Raw genomic sequence first — 19,928 nt, 5'->3', positions numbered from 1 at the left:
ACTAATTTTTTAATGCTACGATAAAGAATATAAACAGTTTCGTTCATAAACATTATTTATCAAGAAAATTATCTAGCTGATAAGAATATGTGGAATAAACTTATGTTTATCTAAGGATAAATTAATTTCTTGATATGACGATAAAGAGTATAAACAATTTTGTGGTATTGTTTATCAACGAAATTATCTAGCTGATAAAAAAATGTGCAATAAACTTATTATTATCTAAGGATAAATCAATTTCTCGATACGAGGATGAAGAGTAATAAACAATTTCGTGGCATTGCTTATCAACGAAATTATCTAGCTGATAAAAAAGTGTGCAATAAACTTGTCTTTATCTAAGGATACATCAATTTCTTGATACGATGACGAAGAAAAAAATTTTATTGCATTAGTTATTAAAAATTGTTATCTATCTCATAAAACGTACGAGAAACTACGTTTATGTTTGTTTCTTTCTACATTTGACTTAAATATCTTCATTTATATTTCAACAGTAATATATAAAAACACTCGAATATTTAAATTCATCATTTTTTGTTATTAAATAGTTTCTATGAACAAATCAATAAATAAATACATACATACATACATACATATATATATGTATATGTATATATGTATGTATATAGATCTATAGCATATAATAAATAAATAAATGTTCGTTCTACGTCTATCTATTTCCATGTCATTCTCCATTCATTTAATTCACACCTACCCGGATATTAATCACGACGGGTTTGTAGAGTAATCAGAAAAGAATAAAAAAAAAAAAAAAAAAAAAGAATTAAAAAGCAAAAGGAAAAAAGAAAAAAGAAAAAAAAAAAAAGAAACGTAGGTCACTTTAATAAATGAAATTGCACACGGAGAAGAAGGTTAGCTATTTCTCGTTTACTCTACTTTTACACTTTTGACGAACGAGCTCTTTGATTTGTTCCTTTTTTTCTTTTCTTTTCCTTCCTTTCTTTTTCTTTTTCTTTTCTTTTTTACTTGACCTCGGTTATTCCCCTTCGTTCATGACATATATAAAGAATGATAGAAAGAAAGAAAAAAAAAGAAAAAACAAGAAAAGAAAAAGACAAAGAAAAAATAGAAAAAACGAAAGAGAGAGAAAGAGAGAGAAGGACGACGTAGAAATTTCCTCTACAGGTGATACGGGAACGTAGCTTCGACTACGTCCTCTTTCTACCCCTTCTACCCCTCGTTCCGCGATAAAAGGGAGAACTCCGAAAATTGATTTCCGAGCAGGTGGTCGTATTTACATAGGAACCAGAGTCGCGAGCTTCGCACCAAACGGAAGTCGACTCGCAAAAGGTCTCATTCCTCTAACCTTCCCTTGACACACACCTACACACATACACGTACACGCACAAACATACACGATTCACCCACTCAACCACCCACACAACCTACACCCACACAACCTACACCCACACAAACACACACCTTATCCACACATCTATCCAAGCCAAGAGCAGACTATATATCTACTACGTATTTTCTCATGTAAAAGCACGAACTCTACCTTGCACGATTTACATTTCGTTCTATTCGATTTTTAGCTAAGCTTTTGCCACGCGGAAATCGACTTACGCATTCGTTCGTACCAATACGACTTACAATTTCTAATTTTTTGTCTCTCTCTCTCTCTCTCTCTCTCTCTCTCTCTCTTTCTTTCCTTTTTCTTTTTCTTTTTCTATTTCTCCTTTCTTTTTCTTCTTCTTATCTCTTTTTATCTCTATCTATCTCTGTCTATATTTATCTGACAAGTTTACGGGCGACTACGTTCATTCGTTGCCGACTTTGGTACAGACTGTTGGAATTCCTTTGAGAAAAAGTTGACGTCTACTTTCCTATAGGTTACTACGTAGATTGACTACTACCTACCTACCTACCTACCTACCTACCTACCTAGCTATCTACCTACCTATCTATTCACTTTTACTACTGCTTTCCTTCTTTTTTCTTTTTTCTCTTTTCAATTCGAAAATTCATTTCATCCTTTTGACCTTACAACCACTTTGAGAATAATCTGACAAATCGATAGAATATATAAGGTGGGTGGGAGGTGGGTGGTATAGATAGGGAGAATCGGTAGGTACTATGAAAAGATATCTACATCTCGTCTTTAGATATTCGAATTCAACAATTTCTCTTTTTTTTTCTGTACATACATATCTCGACGATCAAATCGTAATACCTAATATGCAAATTATATGTACGATACGAATACGAACATTCATTTATTTATATCAAACTCATAATGATGTTATTAAAGGATAAGTAGGTAGTATCATTCGTTTCGATGAATGGATATATATATATATACAGAGAGAGGTATATAAAACGCGCTCGTATTTCCATACTCAAAAACAAAAAATAAAAGAAAGAAAGGAACAGAAAAGGAAAACAAAATATTGCACCTCTAAATTTGAAAATCGCCTATACCTTCCTTCGATCAATTTCACGATGATCGCTACGATTAAACGTAGATACTATTTTCGTGCGTTCGAGTACACAACAGATCGAAACGAGAGTAGAACAAGCGGAGAGAAAAGAAATTAAAAGAAAAAAAGAATATTTAAAAAAGAGAGAGAGAAATTTTACCGTGGGAAGGGTTAAACGAGCCCAAGAAATATCTCGCAAAGGCCTCGATACGTTTTCATCCTTTTTGCAGCGTTAGAGAACGCGATGAAAAAAACAGGATGAAGATAGAAGAGAAAAGAGAAGAAAAAAAAAAAGAGGAAAAAAAATCAAAGAAAGGAAGGAAGGAAAGAAAGAAGGAAGGAGGAAAAGAAAGAAAAAGGGAAGAGAATAAAGACAAAAAAAAATATACAAAAAAAAAAGAAATAAAACAGAGCAAAGTAAAAAAAAAAAAATAACGAGCACGCTTCGTCACGCCTTTGCTCGCGCTTGCATAATTAAAAGGAAGAAGCGCGAGTTCGCGTTCGCGTTAAAGCTCGCAAAGCCGCAGGCTTCGTGGCGCATCGAAAAGAAGGACATTCTTTTTAACGTGAAATTCTGTGCATGAGAAAGAAAGAGAGAGAGAGAGAGAGAGAGAGAGAGAGAGAGAGAGACAAAGAGTGCTTCATCGCGTGAAATCGTCGTCGCATCGTCTAATCGCTCTATGTACCTAACTTCTGCTACTCTTTTTCACAAACGATCGACCAAACGTATGATCTACTGTTTCCTTAGAAATCCGAGAAATTAAAACGAGATTTCGAGCGATTTATAATCGCTTCTTCCGCAATTCTTCTCGAATTTAATTATTATCCGATGATTATGATTACATAAATTGATCATATAATCGTTGCAATTACGATCGTCGTTTCTTTTAATAAAATAATTTATATATAATATATATATATATGTTTATAGGAAATTATTAAAAGTGATATTTATATTATATAATTATATATTATAACATTGTAATTTTTCTATAATATTTGTTATACTTTTGTTTGTAGGCTATTATTAAAAGTAATATTTATATTATATAATTATATATTATAGCATTGTAATTTTTCTATAATATTTATTATACTTTTGTATTCGTTTATTCCGACAATGTTAGAATTATAATAGTAATTATAATTTTTCTCTCGTCATTTTGTATTTCGCGTCGGTCGTGTACCAATCTTTTCTCCATCTTTCTCTTTCCTTCCTTTCTTTATCTCTCACTCGTTCAAAGCCTCGTAGCCTGTTTTATAGAGAATATTTTCGAGTGGGTTAAAAGTACTCTAAACTTTCCCTTTTAAAGAAGAATTATACAAGATCTCAATTTTATTAAACAGGAATAATTAAGAGTTTCGAAAAAGATTTAGGAGCAGGCGAATTGAGTAAAGCTTTTCGTGTTATTAACTTATTCAGCGATTTTACAATGTAACGAGTATCCTTTCGATCATGTTATTTTATTTATTTAATATTACTTTTTTCATATCGTACATATATATTTATATATGTATATGCAGACTACGGGACAATTGTAGTATAGTTAAGAATTCGATTCAACCGTACGAACACTTGTTTTGTTTGTTTTCGAACTGATTGAGTTTTCCTATCTCGATCGCGCTATCACGGATACACATTTTACGAAAGACATAAATGACGTAAATGTCGTTTTCGCTTTTAGCTATGCTCGACGAATATTGATCCTCATGGGACGGACTGTGAATTTTAAAAAGCTTCAATGCTCGACGTTGCGAAAGAAGAAAAACTAAAATGAAAGAAAGAGATAAAGAGAGAGAGAGAGAAAAGAAAAAGTAAAAGAAACGAACGAAGAGAAAAAGAAAGAGAAAGATATAGACAAAAAGAAAGAAAGAAAGAGAGAGAGAGAGAGAGAGGGAAAGAAATAAAGCCGTGTACGCGACAAAGTCGTTTTTTCAAATTTCCCACAGCAGATTTAAGGGTCTCGCACTTATCGAGATGTTCCGTGTAACCACGTAGCTTGATTTAACGTCTCGATAACCGAGTACCATTAATATCCACTAACACATTGAGACCCCTTCTACATACTCGTGTATGCACACACACACACACAGATACGCCATGCACACACGTACACAGACCTATACACATTTTCGCACACATTTATGGATCCATGCTTTCGACTCGGTTACGGTCGAGTAAAGGACGAGATAAACTTTTTCCTTCGCGAACTGACGATAATAATTTAGCGTTATTCGAAAATGATGGTGACAAAGTTACGTAGAAGAGAATCGAACGATATCGGCTCTTATCGACTATACTAACTATACATCCTCTCGTACATTTGTCCTTTACGCCCTTCCGAACGTTCTTTTTTTTTTCTTTTTTTTTTATTTCTCTAATCGTTACTCGAATCACTCGACAGCGTTCGATCCTTCGATAAATGTTCGTTCAAATAAATTTAGAGAGAGAGAGAGAGAGAGAGAGAGAGAGAGAAAGAGAGACACGGGGTATATATTTATTATTTTGTTAAAATTTACTGAATCCCTTGAAATTATTAATTTTTCGATATCAATGACACTTATCAAATCGGTGATATCAAATCATATCTATATTTCAAAAGAATTATTTATTTCGGAATAAAATAAATTAATTTTCATTGGTTTTAAATCGGAATGACGATATTACGAATTCTTGGTTGACAAGATTAAAATTACAAATTTCATATATCGTGGATACATAAACATACATACATACATATATATTTATATATGTACACATACGTACAGTATATCCTCGATACATGTATTCGATTTTGTCAGTAACATAATAAAGACCGTCGAAAAAATTTATCATTAATTTGTAATGTTTTCAATATCGATTAATACGGAATTTCATTCGAAGCTACGAAAATAATATTTGATAGACGTTCTTTTTCCTTTTTCTTTTTTTCGAAATTTCATAAAAATTAATAATGAAAAGGATAATATAAATAATATAAAAAATAATATAAAAATATAAAGAATAAATATATATATATATACGTGTGTATACATGTATATAAGAATCTTTCATGTTTCTTGAGAGAAAAAAAAGAAAAAAGAAAACTTTAAGAATGCAGTTTATTTTCGTTAACTCACGATATTGCCTCTCGAATATTTTCATCATGTTCGTCGTCCGATCAAGTTTTAAGAACCTGGAAAGTAAGAGAGCGAATTCTGAATTTCTCCGTGAAAAGCAATTTCACCGACACCAGGAGTCCCTTGTACGATAGGAACAATTTTTCCGGGAGCATAAAGTCTTTCTGGTACGAGAGAAAGAGAAAGAGAAAGAGAGAAAGAAAAGAAAAGAGAGAGAGAGAGAGAGAGAGAGAGAGAAACCCCATAACCCGTCTAACCGAGTAACCACAACGTCGCTTGATATGAACGTGTAAAAGGGCTAACGGGCAGTCGTGTTGCGAATGTAAAAAGAGAGAAAAAGAAAAATAAAAAAATAAAATAAAACGAAAAAGGAATAACGTGGTGGCCTTTCTCTCCTTTCTTTTTTTATAAAAAAAATGTTCTGGGTGTTGATCTCTCTATATGTTTTTTTGTTCTTCTCTTTTTTTTCTAAAATTTCCAAATTGAAAAATTTATTATATATATTATTATATACCTACGATCTTTTCCTTTTTTTCTCAATAGTTGAAATCATTTATCAATCGTTGCGAATTACAATCGGATTTATTAATCAATGTAAAGTTTGTGAGAAGAAAAAAAAAAAGCAATTATCTTCGTAATTTTCCGTCGATTATTATCGAAGAAAAATTAGTTAAAAGTCGATCGTAAATTTGTAAATTCTTGTCATATCGAAAAATCTGAATGTTCGAACGTAAAGAAAGAAAGCAAGAAAGAAAGAAAGAAAGAAAGAAAGAAAGCAAATGTCAATAATCCAAGCAAAAATCGAAAATGTTTATTCCGATAGACGTTTACGATGACATACGGAGTTGTTCGAATTGAAAATGACTGGTGAATCGCAAAAGAGGTAATATGAAAAATGCCGAAGGGACGAATCAGCGTGACGACACGCGTTACGCATGGGTGAACTCGAAAAACGAAAATTACATCGACTCGGAGAAAATGTGTCAGAGAACTCACTTATATGATATTTCCGACTGGTTCGACTTTCAAATATATGATACGTAAAATAGTAGTTATATTTTTGAAGTAAACCGATGGATTTTATATTACACATATTTCTGCTAAAGTTCACTACATATATTATATATACACATTATTATACATACACACACACACACACACACACACACGCGATTAAATTCAAAGATGATGTGCGGACGTATTGGTTACGGTTTTTCTCATCTTCTTATGAATTTCCGTCAAAGAATACTGGCGAACAAGTCGACGTAAAAATTCCAATAATAGCTGTTAGCGATCGTCCAAAAGAAAATAGCTAGGGGTGGAAATCGAGCTCTTGATAGTAACCCAGTATTAGTAAGTACACAATGAAAGGAGGTCTCTCTAGATGTCCAATTTAGAGCAAACCGATTCTATTCTAGTAATATCGCGTCATTCGAATTACCGGATTAACGTTATATACATTTTATACCGAAAATTAAATCTCTCTTGGCCCAGTTTTCAGGATACTTCGACGCCGAGATAAGCCATTTGTCGAACGTCAAATGTAAGATTAAATGTAATCTGAGAGGTATCCATTACATATAAATTTATTACAAGTATGACGATCGATCAAAAAGAAGCGAGAAAGAGAGAGAGAGAGAGAGGCAAACAAGACAAACAAATTTTACTTCAACTAATGTACAAATATTATCGACTCGAAAATAGAAAAAAAAAAAAGATACAAAAAGAAATAGGATGTAAAGTATAAAAGGAACGATAGACATCTTGAAGAAAAATAAGATGATACTTGTCTCTTCGCTGTTTCTTCTTTTCCCCTTTTTTTATTTTTTTTATCCTCGTCCTCCTTCTTTTTATCGTAGAAAGTATTTAAACTTTCTCAGGACGAGATATAAAGGAAACGATTAATTTGCGCGTGCTTGCTATTCTCCTAACCATGAACGAAAGAAGGATTTAACGAAAAACAAGGAAAGACGGGGAAAGAAGATTGTATACGGTCTACTTCGAATGCACCTAGAGCTCAGCCATGGTAGATTATCCAAGGATTAGAATGAACGATTCATCACTGCCAAGTATTTCGAGAGTCTTGAATAAAACCAATAGGTATCTTCTCTCTTTCTATCTATCTATCTATCTATCTATCTATCTATCTATCTATCTCTCTTTCTCTCTCTCTCTCTCTCTTTTCCTTCCTCTTTCATGCGTTCATTACCTTTTCCATTTCACTGCGTTGACCAGAGGGTTAAAGTATCATCGTTTATGGTTCACCAATCTGACCTTCCTACCCTTTGGGATCAGACACGCCGTCAAATCTCTCTTCCTTCTCTCTCTCTCTCTCTCTCTCTCTCTATCTCTATCTCCTTTCAATGCGTTTGTTGATAAGACCCGGAAAATTTCTCTTCGGATCGGATGCATGGTTCTCTCGATAACGGTCATCGATTCGATCGATTGATAGATTGATCGATCGATCTTTCGAAAAAAATTGACTTTCCTATTCGAGATAGGATCCACCTTTATACGTATATTCTACTCGACATCGTCTAAACAGGTATTATATATACATACATACATACATACATACGTACGTATAAGCACACAGTTTAATAAAGAATCTCTTTTGGCTTCGAGGATGATGAGCCGTAGTCTGAGGAGAGACGAAAGTGAGAAAAGGAAAGAAAAGAAGAAAAAAACAATAAGAAAAATAGAACAAGAACGAAAAAAAAGGAAAAAAGAAAACCATATCCTTCCGTTTTATCATTCTTACCAAAGTAAAGGCGTGACGTCAACGTTGAACACAGCTATTATATTGCATCTCTCTCTCTCTCTCTCTCTGTGTATATATACATATATATACACACATATATCTACATATGCTACAAGCTCGTAAAAAAAGAAATAAAAAGATACCAAGTTTTAGAAATTTAGAAGGACTAACAGAACGGCTTGAAAAACATTCACATTGTTCAACCTCTGTTGGGGTTACATGTTCAACCATAAATCGAGATCTTTGTCCTTGGAAGTTAAAGGATACGTATGTTACCAGAGGAAGAAACTATCTCCTTATTCTCTCTTTCTCTCTCTCTTTTTCTTTTTTTTTTATTTTTCTATCTTTTTCTTTTCTGAACTATTTTTCCAAGACGGAAGATAGAGGCGGGTTCCTCGAACTAAATTGCAAAGTCGTCGACGAAGAATGGACGAATCTCACGAACGTTGGAAACAATACCATCCGTAGAAAACTTCTGTTTAATAATACCTCCCACTCTATTCTTCTTAGATTCGTCTATTCCACTCGACTCGTGTGCAATCAGGTTTCTTATTTAAAATATCGCGGAAAGGAAAAGAAAATTTTTCGTTGGTGAATCAAGTGATACAACAACAGTTTGACCCACTTTCAGGATATAATCCTTTTTTCGATCGTCCTTCTTTTCCTTCTCTCTCTCTCTCTCTCTCTTTCACTAGAAGAAAAAAAAAGAAAGAGAATGACGTGGTATTAAGTACAAAACATTATTGCTTTTTCATTTTTACTCGAAAAAATAAAGGACACTGTACTTTGCAATGCAAAACTTCTCGAAATATCGAATCCTTCCAAGTAAAGAGGATTCGCCGATCCTCGACTTAATGATATTAGATAAGGGAATTTAAAATAAATAGGCCATTACTCTTTCGAAGAATAAATTTTTAAGAAGATTCTCGATAGGAATAGAAATAAGGACTCGAGCAATGGGAACATTCAATTTCTTTTCGTATTCGTATAAGGTGAGAGGGTGGGAGATGAGGGAAGGAAGAATAGAAAAGAAGAAAGAAAAAAGAAGAGAAGAAGGAAGGAGCAAAAAAATAAATAAAAAAAAAAATAAAAAAATAAAATAAAGAGAGAAGAAGAAAAAGAAATTCGCGGTAAGATTAAAATGAGGCTTCCATTTGAAAAGTCCCATTAATGAATGCGATTCTTTATCAACTAATGATAAAGCAGTGCTGGCTTTATCTTTCCTCGTGTATCGCCCTTTTCTTTCTAAGCATAGAATTTTCGATGCAATTCCCTTTTCTTCCTTCTATTCCTCGTCCCAAATTCAAGGTAAAGTAGGACGAACTATCTTTAGCGACCTCGTGTACATACAATATATATATATATATATATATATATATATATATATATATTTGTGTGCGCGTGTACATGTATATGTACGTATATAGAACGAGTAAACTGTAAGTATTAGCGTGCAAGGTTGGAACGCGACATCGTCGACGATTTACCGGTCGTAATTAATCCAGTAATTAATTCACCGCTGATCGAGGCGTCTTCGGACTACTCCTTGGCAAATTGATAGATAAGACTGATAATGGCGATAACGTATTCGAGATATAACGAAGAGGAAAGCCTGGAAATGGCTTGATTAACGATAGTACAATTTTCTAGCTTCGTGCTATTCGTCGTTAACGATGAATAAGTGAGAGTAAAATACGGAGAAAGAGAGAAAGAGAGAAAGAATAAGATAGAAAGAGAGAGTAATAATAAGAATAAAAGAGAAGGAGAAAGACAGAGAGAGAGAGAGAGAGAGAGAGAGAGAGAGAAACAGAGAAAGTGGCTCCTTCTTATTGGAAAGTAAATTGTTATTGCGACGAAAGCTCCGTCTAACTTTATTAACGTGCCAAAGTAAATTGCAGTTGAAGTAAAGCGATGGAGAAACGTTACGAGTAAGAGTCGTTACGATATCGATTGGCCACGTTCTGTAAACATCGTTAATTTTAACGACCCTTGAACCTAGAAAAAAAAGGAGAGCGAGAGACAAAGGGAAAAAGAGAGAGAAAGAGAAATAAGAAGAATGGATAGGGAATAACTAGCAAGTTTCTGCGTGATGATATTTCGATCGATAATACCCGATGGAATTCGATGGATAGTGGATGGATATGCATGAAGTTTGACATTCATTTTTACGAGTCGCAAGGGATCACCTCGTAACATTGTAATTACTTCTCAAACGAACGACATTCTTCTTAGATCGTTTCAAACTGTATGCATAAGTTCACGCTTAAATATCGATCTCGTTTACATGGAACGTGATAAAGTCGGACGATTATTCGCGTGAATTTTTATTGAAATATATTTAAACATTTTCTGTAGCTTTTCTTTCCCCCTTCTTTTTCTTTCTTTGTTTTTCTTTTCTTTTTTTTTTGTTTTGAATAATCAGAGAAATTTTTCATGAGATAAAATGTATTGTGAGCGAGTCGAAAGATTCTAGAGTTGGTTTTTGCTTTTTTAAACAAATCGATCGATCAACCCCTTTGGAAAACTTTTTAGACTAATTACATTTTTTTTAATTCTACAACTCTATGATTAACCACAATACGTGAACGTGAAAAGTCGCGGAATAGAGTAATTGATTTTTTTAAATTGCCGAGAAAGTTTGAATGTCACTAGGAACTTTTGGGTCATTCTGTGTGTATATATATATACACGTATATATGTATATATAATAATCGTGTCATGTACTATGACGTGCATAGGTTCAACAAGGATAGACATAAAAATATGTTCTTCCTCGAGATAAGTTACTATATGAAAGAGCAAGTGATAAAGGACAAGAGAGTAAATGCACATATGAATATATATAAGAAACAGATATATATATATGCGTATGTGTATATATACATAGAGAGAGAAAGAGAGAGAGAAAGGAGAAATATATAAAAATTCCAAAGAAATAGAGAAAGAAGAGAATATGTACTTTGGGTGGAAACTATGTAGAATATATTATAGGTATATATGGAAATCTGTCGCGCTATTAGATATCTCTGTCTACCTCTCACTACTTTAAACTTCCTTCTCTATTCTTTTCAAACGTCTTTCCATATGTATGACCAGATGCTAGCAACCCTAACCTTTTCTTCGACCATTTCATATAACAAATCCTTCGTAAATTTACCACGTGTACTGGGTGTTTTATAAAAAACTATCTCCTTTTTTCTTTTCTTTTCTTTACTTCTTCTTTTTTTTCTTTTTTTTTTTTTTAATTCAGAGGTAACGAAAAAGAAGACGGCGAAAGGAAGTTACTCGTTTTGTCATTAATGCATCCAAATATTGATCGTTCTATTTAAAAAATGAAATAAAGTAACAAAAGTAAAAGAAATATTTTAATAACTAAAAAAATGATACGACTTTTGTTGGCCGTTTTCATTCCATTTGCAAAATACTTTAATTATTGCAGGATACACGTTTTTGTTTATATCTTCTAAATGTAATATATTAAAATATTATATATAACATTTAGATGTTTCATTCGACTTGGCTCACCCTATATATACGTGCATATATACAGGAATACAATTTTCATACGCTATAAGTTTTCGACCGAATGCTTCTGTAGAAAATCGAAAAGAAAATGGAGATTCGTAAATCCTTTTTAGAAGGTAGACGAGGTTTATTGGAGGAGCTCGTCGTCGGAGTATTACCTAGTTGGATAGTTTCAGTAAGATTTTCGGCTTCTGCTTGCGGAAATAATCTTGTATTTCGAAGCCATATAAAATCATAGTTTGAAACTCACTTTAATTGCCAAGCTAGAGAATCTTTCACGATAAGACGTTAAAGTAGGTAAAAAGTTTTTTCAAAGTCCTTTACCATCGAGAGAGTGTGCATTCGTCGTCACGAAAGAAAATCGAAGATCTTTCGCGAAACGAGTTGTAGCTTTTTTTTCTATTTCTTCTTTTTTTTTTTTTAGTTTCCTTTCGTTCTTTCTTTTTTTCTTTTTTTCTTTTCGTTTCTTTTTTTTTTCTTTTTTTTTCCTTTTAACGATCGATAAGCCATCTAAAGTTTAATTACATGAGAACTGGCTGGAGAAAAAAGAAACAAAAAAAAAAAAAGAACGAAACGAAAAGAAAAATTGTAAAAAAAAATTGTTATGAATACTTGCTAGACGTATTTTCAAGATAACGATTAAGAAGAATCAATTGATGATTAATTCTACGTCAAAAAATAATACTAATAGAATAAATATCAAAATAAGAAAAGAAAAGATAACGAAAGGAAACTCGTTGGAACAATTCGTTCGATAATTTCGATATTGTAGATGTATGGATGATGCGAAGATTAAGACGATTAAAAGAAGAAATATATATTACATATGTATAGACAAAGACATGTTGAAGAGAAGTGGAAGGAATGATGAAGAGGACGATGCTGGGAACTCGGATGATGTCAAGATTAAAGCGGGGCTTATCTTTCGATCTGTGCTCTCTGAAAATGAAGCTAAAGCTGTAAAGAATGATGCTTTCGTAGTGAGAGTTTAGTCGATAAGCTAACCACATGCTTGACTTTAAACCACGGCTTACGGCACCTCCAAGTGGTTTTAGCCAATGAAAATTAGCCATAGTGTATTATTATATCGTTACACAGACGCGAAATTGAAATTAATAATCACCTTTTAACTATGACCGTAACTTACCGTGATACGATTAAATACTCGATTCGAATGAAATCATTCGCATGAATTTATCGTAATTAAATATCTAACCTGATCGAGATTATTTATTTTAAAGATTTGAAAAGAAAATTTAGAAATGTTCACTTTCGAAGATTTTGCAAATAATTCGTCCTTAATTAAATATCTAACATGATCGAGATTACTCGGATATATTAAAGATTTATAGAAGAAGATTTAGAAATTTGTACTTTTGAAGATTTTGCAAATAATTCGTCCTTGATTAAATATCTAACATGATCGAGATTACTCGGGATACATTATAGATTTAAAAAGAAAATGTTGAAATTTTCACTTTCGAAGATTTTATAAATAATTCTTAATTAAATATTTAACAGGAACGGGAGTACTCTGATACATTAAAGATTGAAAAAGAAAATTTAGGAATTTTTATTTTTAAAGATCTTAGAAATAATTCGTCTATTATAATTATTCTATGTGTGTACATGTACATACATATAATATACATATGCACACAGTATATACATATTTACTAACCATTTGTTTTCCTCGAAAGTTTATTCTACCGATGTAAGTTTACTGCCACGTAGAATTCGGACTTCCTTCTATCGAACTCATTAATTATTTCCAACGGACAGAACGGAAGATGGCTCATAGAAAGTCGAGAATAACTTGGGGACGCCTAAGGAAGTAGATAGTACCTTCTACTTCGTCGTTCGCGAATCTCGAATAGATTTTCTCGTAGTAGTAGGTCGGAGTAGTAGTAGGTCAAGGACAGGATATCCGAGGAAATAAATTTCGAATGAAGTCGTGTTTTTTATTTTTCACAGTTTTGAATTTCGATCATTCTGTACGACTTCTCTCTTTATCGCGAGAATCGCTTCTATCCAAAAAAGAAAAATAAAAAAGAAAGAAAAGAAAGAAAATACCCTACGGCTTAATAAAATTTTACCGAAGAACTGCGTAACATTCTCTAAGCGTTTTAGCACCTACGTGCGAAATAACCTGACAGAGTCAAAACTACGAATAAAAATTTAAAAAGAAAAAAAAAAAAAAGAAAAAAGAAATTACATTTCTTCCAAGAACTTCGAATTCATTATACGAAGAAAGAAAAAAGAAGTTCCATCGATAATTCCATCGATGTCAATAAATACGAATGAAAAATTACTGTCGTCGTTATCGTCATCATCGAAAAATATTTTATCGAATTAGAAAAAAAAAAAAAAAAAAAAAAAAAAAAAAAAAAAAAAAAAGAGAAGAAAAAAAGAAAGAAAAAAGAAGAATACTTTTCTGTTGGCTTTATTTCGCTTTCTGTTTTTTTTTTCTTCGACCGACCGTAAATCCCAATCGAGATACGATTCGATCCGATTCGATTGTCATATATTTACGTTTACCATTATTATTATTATGTTTGATTAACCTGACGAAATAATTACACGCGTCGCGAGTGCAATTAAACGTTTCGTGCTAATCCAAGGTGTCCGTGTGCGATAGAAAGCTTTTGTAAAGGGATACGAAGCTCGGTGTTATGCCCGTTCGTAACAAACCGAGTTTCGGCGTATACGGGTAGCATTCAAGACAAAACCGCTTAATTTCGAGTTTGTTTCCCTTTACTCCGCCCACACAAAGTACTTACGAGCTACGGGTATATATACATACACACACACATTTATATATATATATATATATATATATATATATATATCCAAAGTCTCGCGACACAGGAGTTAAGGAGAAACGTAACATTATCTCGGAACAGCTTTGAAGTGGCTCACGGACCCTTTCCTCTTCTCGTCTTCTCAGGTTTCCATTATTTTCTCCTAACCACGGCTCTCGAGAAGATGATAGTCATTGAACTTCGTACGTCGAGGAAACAACCTTGTCAAACTTTCTCATTGAATTTTTATCAGCAACAACAATAACAACAACAACAACAATGACGAAAAAAACACACGACAAAAAAAAAAAGAAAAAGAAATACATACGCGAGTGTTTCGATGAATGCGTTTTAATTTTTAAACGATGTGTTATTTTATTTATCCGAATAAATAGAAGTGTGAATATTTCTCATTTTTTTTACGAATCAATAAAAAACAGGTAACTATTAATAAATATCGATACAAACATGTGCGCAATGATTGTTTCTCTTCTTTTCCTTTTTATTCGAAATAACACTCATTTAATTTCTCATTTTTCTCATTTAATTTCTTTGGATATAAGACGAAGAATTTTATATTAATTTTGACATAACAAAATAATGTATTTTTCTCTGTCTCGTAGTAATTCGTAAAAGTCTTTTTTTAAGCGTGTTGAAAAGAATGATTCGAAGATACGTTTTTAAAGGGGATACTTGAGATCAACTTGGAATGATTTTCGAACGTTGAACGACTACTTCACGTAAGCGGATCATCCGAGGAGAGATTTTCTTGAATGCTTGCCAAGTCTAAGATTAATGTACACAGAGGTTCACAGTTTTCTAACCTATCCATTGAAGCGTGCATCGTTTTATCATATCCTTCCTGTTGGATAGAGAAGCTCCAAGTATGAAGTGAATTTAATACATACATACATACATACATACATATATATATATATATATATATATATATATATATATATAATGTATGTATGTAACTGTCTACGATAAAAAGAACAAACATAAAACAAACACACACATACACACTCAATAGTTTCTTCTTCTATTTCTTTCCCTTTCTCCTTTCTACATTTAAAATCGCAGAATCGTAAGCTATACAAACCTAAGAGCACATTTAAAAGCAAACCTACAAGCTAGACAAAAAAGAAAAATAAATGAGTAAAACTTCGAAAGAAATTATTTATTAAAATCGTCCCACGTTAATCCTCGTTTTAGTCAGAATAAACGAATTTCGTTCTCCATTATTTTCTTTCTTATATTAAAAAAAAAAAAAAAAAAGAGAAAAAAAAGAAAATATTCAATACACTTAAATTAAGAAAACATACATATATATATATATATTAAATATCATTTTTCTTTTTTTAATTACAGTACACCGATTGGGAACAACTAAAGGACGGTTACCTCTATCAAAAGATGATAGCCGACGTAGTAGGTGACTACTTCTTCATATGCCCATCGATACATTTCGCTCAACTATTCGCCGATCGGGGAATGAAGGTCTACTATTACTTTTTCACTCAGGTACGTAAATACCATGATTTTTATATGACCGAACGTAATCAAGAATGTCATCATTCTTTCTTTTATATACATATATACATGTATGTATTAATGTATATAAATTTATTACCGTACGTGTATACGGATCCATCTACTTATATACATAACTCGTTGCTCTTGTTTCATACCAGCAAACAGAATATGCGTATTAAAGAGAGAGAGAGAGAGAGAGAGAAAGAGATAGATAGATAGATAGAGAGACAACGATTCTTCTTATAACATAAGCAAAGATCGATATGACAGCCATTATATTGCTTGGAACGAATACGTCGTGACATTTGAACGACCCGACCGACGTATGGAGTCGACAAATGACAGAGGAGGGATGTGTGTGTTTGTGTGTGTATGCACGTATGTATGTGAGTTACAGGATAGGGGTAGGAGAGAGTGTAGAAGGAGGAAGAGGGTGTTACAGGGTGGTAGGAAACCATGTAGAGATCCGCATCGTTTGAAATTAATTTTGAAGGAGCTAACCGTCTGCCCCCGAGCGAACACACAGCAAGAAGGAGATAGTACTAGGTACTACAACGCGCTTTCTGCCATCGTGAGAGAGAAACGAGCATTATAATACAACTACATATACATAGTCAAACTGTAGGTAAGCGTTAGCTATACTAGCGAAGCTTCTACTCCGATAAGTTCTACTTAAACCGGTCTCTTTCCTTACTACTCCTCTCTTTTACGGTAAAGTCGACCTTACTGCTTCTAACGTTCTTAAATATACGTAGTTAAGAAAGGAAGAGATAGATAGATAGATAGATAGATAGATAGATAGAGAGATAGAGAGAAAGAGAGATTTACGTTACGTCCTTTTACACACTTTCGTTAGGTACTCTTGGAAGCACCTTAAATGGTGCACCAATTACTCTTTGACTGTATTAACGCACGAACTTACGACCTTTACCAGCCTAAAACTCTTTTGCGATCTTAAATGAACTTTTGTCCCGCTCGGATAAATTTTTTTACATATCAATCTATATATATATATATTTATTATATTTTATGGTAGGTGTATATATATATATATATATATATATATATATATATATTAGGGGATAATGATATTTTATATTTAATACGATTATTAAACGCGTTTGATGGTTGTAATTTTATGATTTTAATTGTAAAGTCTTAAATATATTTATATCTTTAGAGATCTTTAAGAACGATTATTTCTTATATGATAATTCTTTTCTTCTTCTTCTTCTTCTTCTTTTTTTTTTTATTCAATTGTAAAATCTTATTCGATATATTTATAATCGAATTGAGTTAAGAACGATATTTATGTAATAATAGCTCGGTTTTAAACAAGAGACACGTAAATGAATTCGAGAATATTAACGCGGTTGTTTACGAGCCACATTAGCTTGATGTTGACGCGTTTTTCCTAGCTACGAGAGAAACTATGCACCTGCTATACGCTCGGTTACGTGATTATCGGACTGCGGTTCTAAAGCTCGATAAATCATTTTTCTCGGTTCGCGAGTACTATCATCGGGAGGTACGAGAACGATATACGAAAACGATCTTGAGATTGCATCGAACGAAACGAAAGAAAGATAAGAAGAAAGAAAGAAAAAAAAGAAAGAAATAGAAGGAAGAATAAATAAAATTTGTCAGGCTTATTATCGATCAGGATCGAAAGGATAAAAGAGATTTAATAAAAAAAAAAAAAAAAAAAGAAGAAGAAGAAGAAAAAGAAAAATTGACCTGACCTGTATAACGACAATAAAAAATGATGGATAAATTTATTTGATCGGATAATAATAAAAAAAAAATAATAAATAAATAAACAAAATAAAGTTAGAATACGAATGTGCAAGGACATAGCTACTGAGGAACTGTTAAAAGAAGAAAAAAAATGTTCGCGACGTACTCGATGCAAAGAAACAAAGAAAAAAAAAAAAGAGAAAAAGAAAGGAAAAAAAGAATAGTGTGAGGGTGGAAAAAGGAGAAATGTTGAAGAATATTTTGTATACTCCTACGTCAACGAGATAATAAGAACTTGACAAGAGTAGTGTTATCATTGTGATGCTGGATAGTGTTTAATTACGACACAAGCGTATATATTTTTTAGTTGTCCTCTTTCTTTATTTTTCTTTATTTCTCTCTCTCTCTCTCTCTCTTTCTCTCTTTCTCTCTCTTATCGTTCTTTAAACTACCTCCAAGCTACGGTCCAGCAGATGTAATTTTTTTTTTCGAGAGAGAGTTATTCGAGTGACGAATGTCCACGCGTCAACCGTACGTTGCGATACTCTTGTTATGAAAAGCCAGGTTACATGGGAACACTTGGATATACGTAAAAATATCAAACGAGAGAGAGAGAGAGAGAGAGAGAGAGAGAGAGAGAGAGAGAGAGAGAGAGAGGCAGAAATAACATTTATTTATCTACGAACAAAAGTTTGATGTAAAGGAGAACTAGTAAAAAAGATTAATATAGTAAAAGCCATCGTAAATATCTTGTCAAATGAGAGAGATCGCTTATAAAGAGAGTGACAACGAGAAGAAAATCTATAATTAATAAATATATAATTAATAATATTAATCATAAATAATAGTAAATAAATGAATATAAAGAAGAACAAGAAAGAAAAAGATACGAATCGACGTGCAATAAGATTTTATCAGATTATTATGACGATTAGATATAAATGCAAATATTATCGCGATGATTATGTAAAAGTTTGAAGTAAATTTAAAAAGAAAAGGAAAAAAGGAAGAAGAGAAAAGAAAGAAAAAAAATTATTCGTGTCTATCATTGTATCTTCGTACATACATACATACATACATATATATATATATGTATGACAGATTTAACAGAATAAGTATAGAAGTGAATGAACGCACACGCATACATCCAAACTAATAATTTAAATAACTAAGAGTACAAGAACTTACTGAGACAATGTAACGTATTAATAATGTAAATGAAAATAATTTAAATAAAGGAAGAAAATGAGAATCACAGAGAGAGAGAGAGAGAGAGAGAGAGAGAGAGAAAGAGAAAGAGAGAAACGAAAGTACTTGGTTTCACAATAGCACCGTTAATGCGAACTTTATGAATATTCCGCGTTAATAAAGAACCTTGTCCCTTCGTTTAGCCTCGAGCGTTATTTTCCAGACGATATTCTCGTTCGCGTTGACATCGAGCTTTACACACATACACAGATTGCCGGAGAAGGAAAACTTCGATCTGTGGTAACTTTCTTTATAATGTATTAGCGTAATATACTGAATTATTTACTTTTTCCTTTCTTTTCCATCTTTTTTCCTTTTTTCTCTTTTTCTACAATTTATGTAAAAGCACATAGTACCTATATGTTATCTATTCATATGAACAAAAAAAAAAAAAAGAACAAAGTTTTAAAATTATTTCTCATTTAATATGAACGATAACTAGGTAGTCAGTAAAATTACATCGTAATATTATAATATATTACGATCAATGAATTTAAACTTGAATTATTTCAAAAATCATCCCATACACACACATACACACACACACACACACATATATATGTATATATATGCGTGTATATGTTTGCGTGTATAATATACAAAAGAGAAAATGTCGAATATATTATAAAATTTGATGTGTATATATGTGTATATAATAGAAATATTATTTGAATTTATATAAAGAATATAATTATTATGATATAATATATCTTTGTTAATAAAGAGATAGATAGACGGATAGATAGATAC

The 19,928-nt window shown here is 32.3% G+C and overlaps 1 protein-coding gene across 1 annotated transcript in view; it reads left to right on the top strand.

Moving 5' to 3' along the window:
• LOC127065159 (acetylcholinesterase-like) overlaps positions 1–19,928 on the top strand; it is a 152,717-nt gene that overhangs the window by 95,215 nt on the left and 37,574 nt on the right. The window contains exon 3 of the mRNA XM_050997151.1: positions 16,029–16,181. Within this exon, the coding sequence (XP_050853108.1) occupies positions 16,029–16,181 (153 nt within the window). The remainder of the gene's footprint in view (positions 1–16,028; positions 16,182–19,928) is intronic.

This window comes from Vespula vulgaris, chromosome 7 (assembly GCF_905475345.1).
Source record: "Vespula vulgaris chromosome 7, iyVesVulg1.1, whole genome shotgun sequence".
NCBI lineage: Eukaryota > Metazoa > Arthropoda > Insecta > Hymenoptera > Vespidae > Vespula > Vespula vulgaris.
The sequence above is the reverse complement of the archived record's forward strand: the minus strand, read 5'-3'. Positions and strand labels throughout refer to the sequence as shown.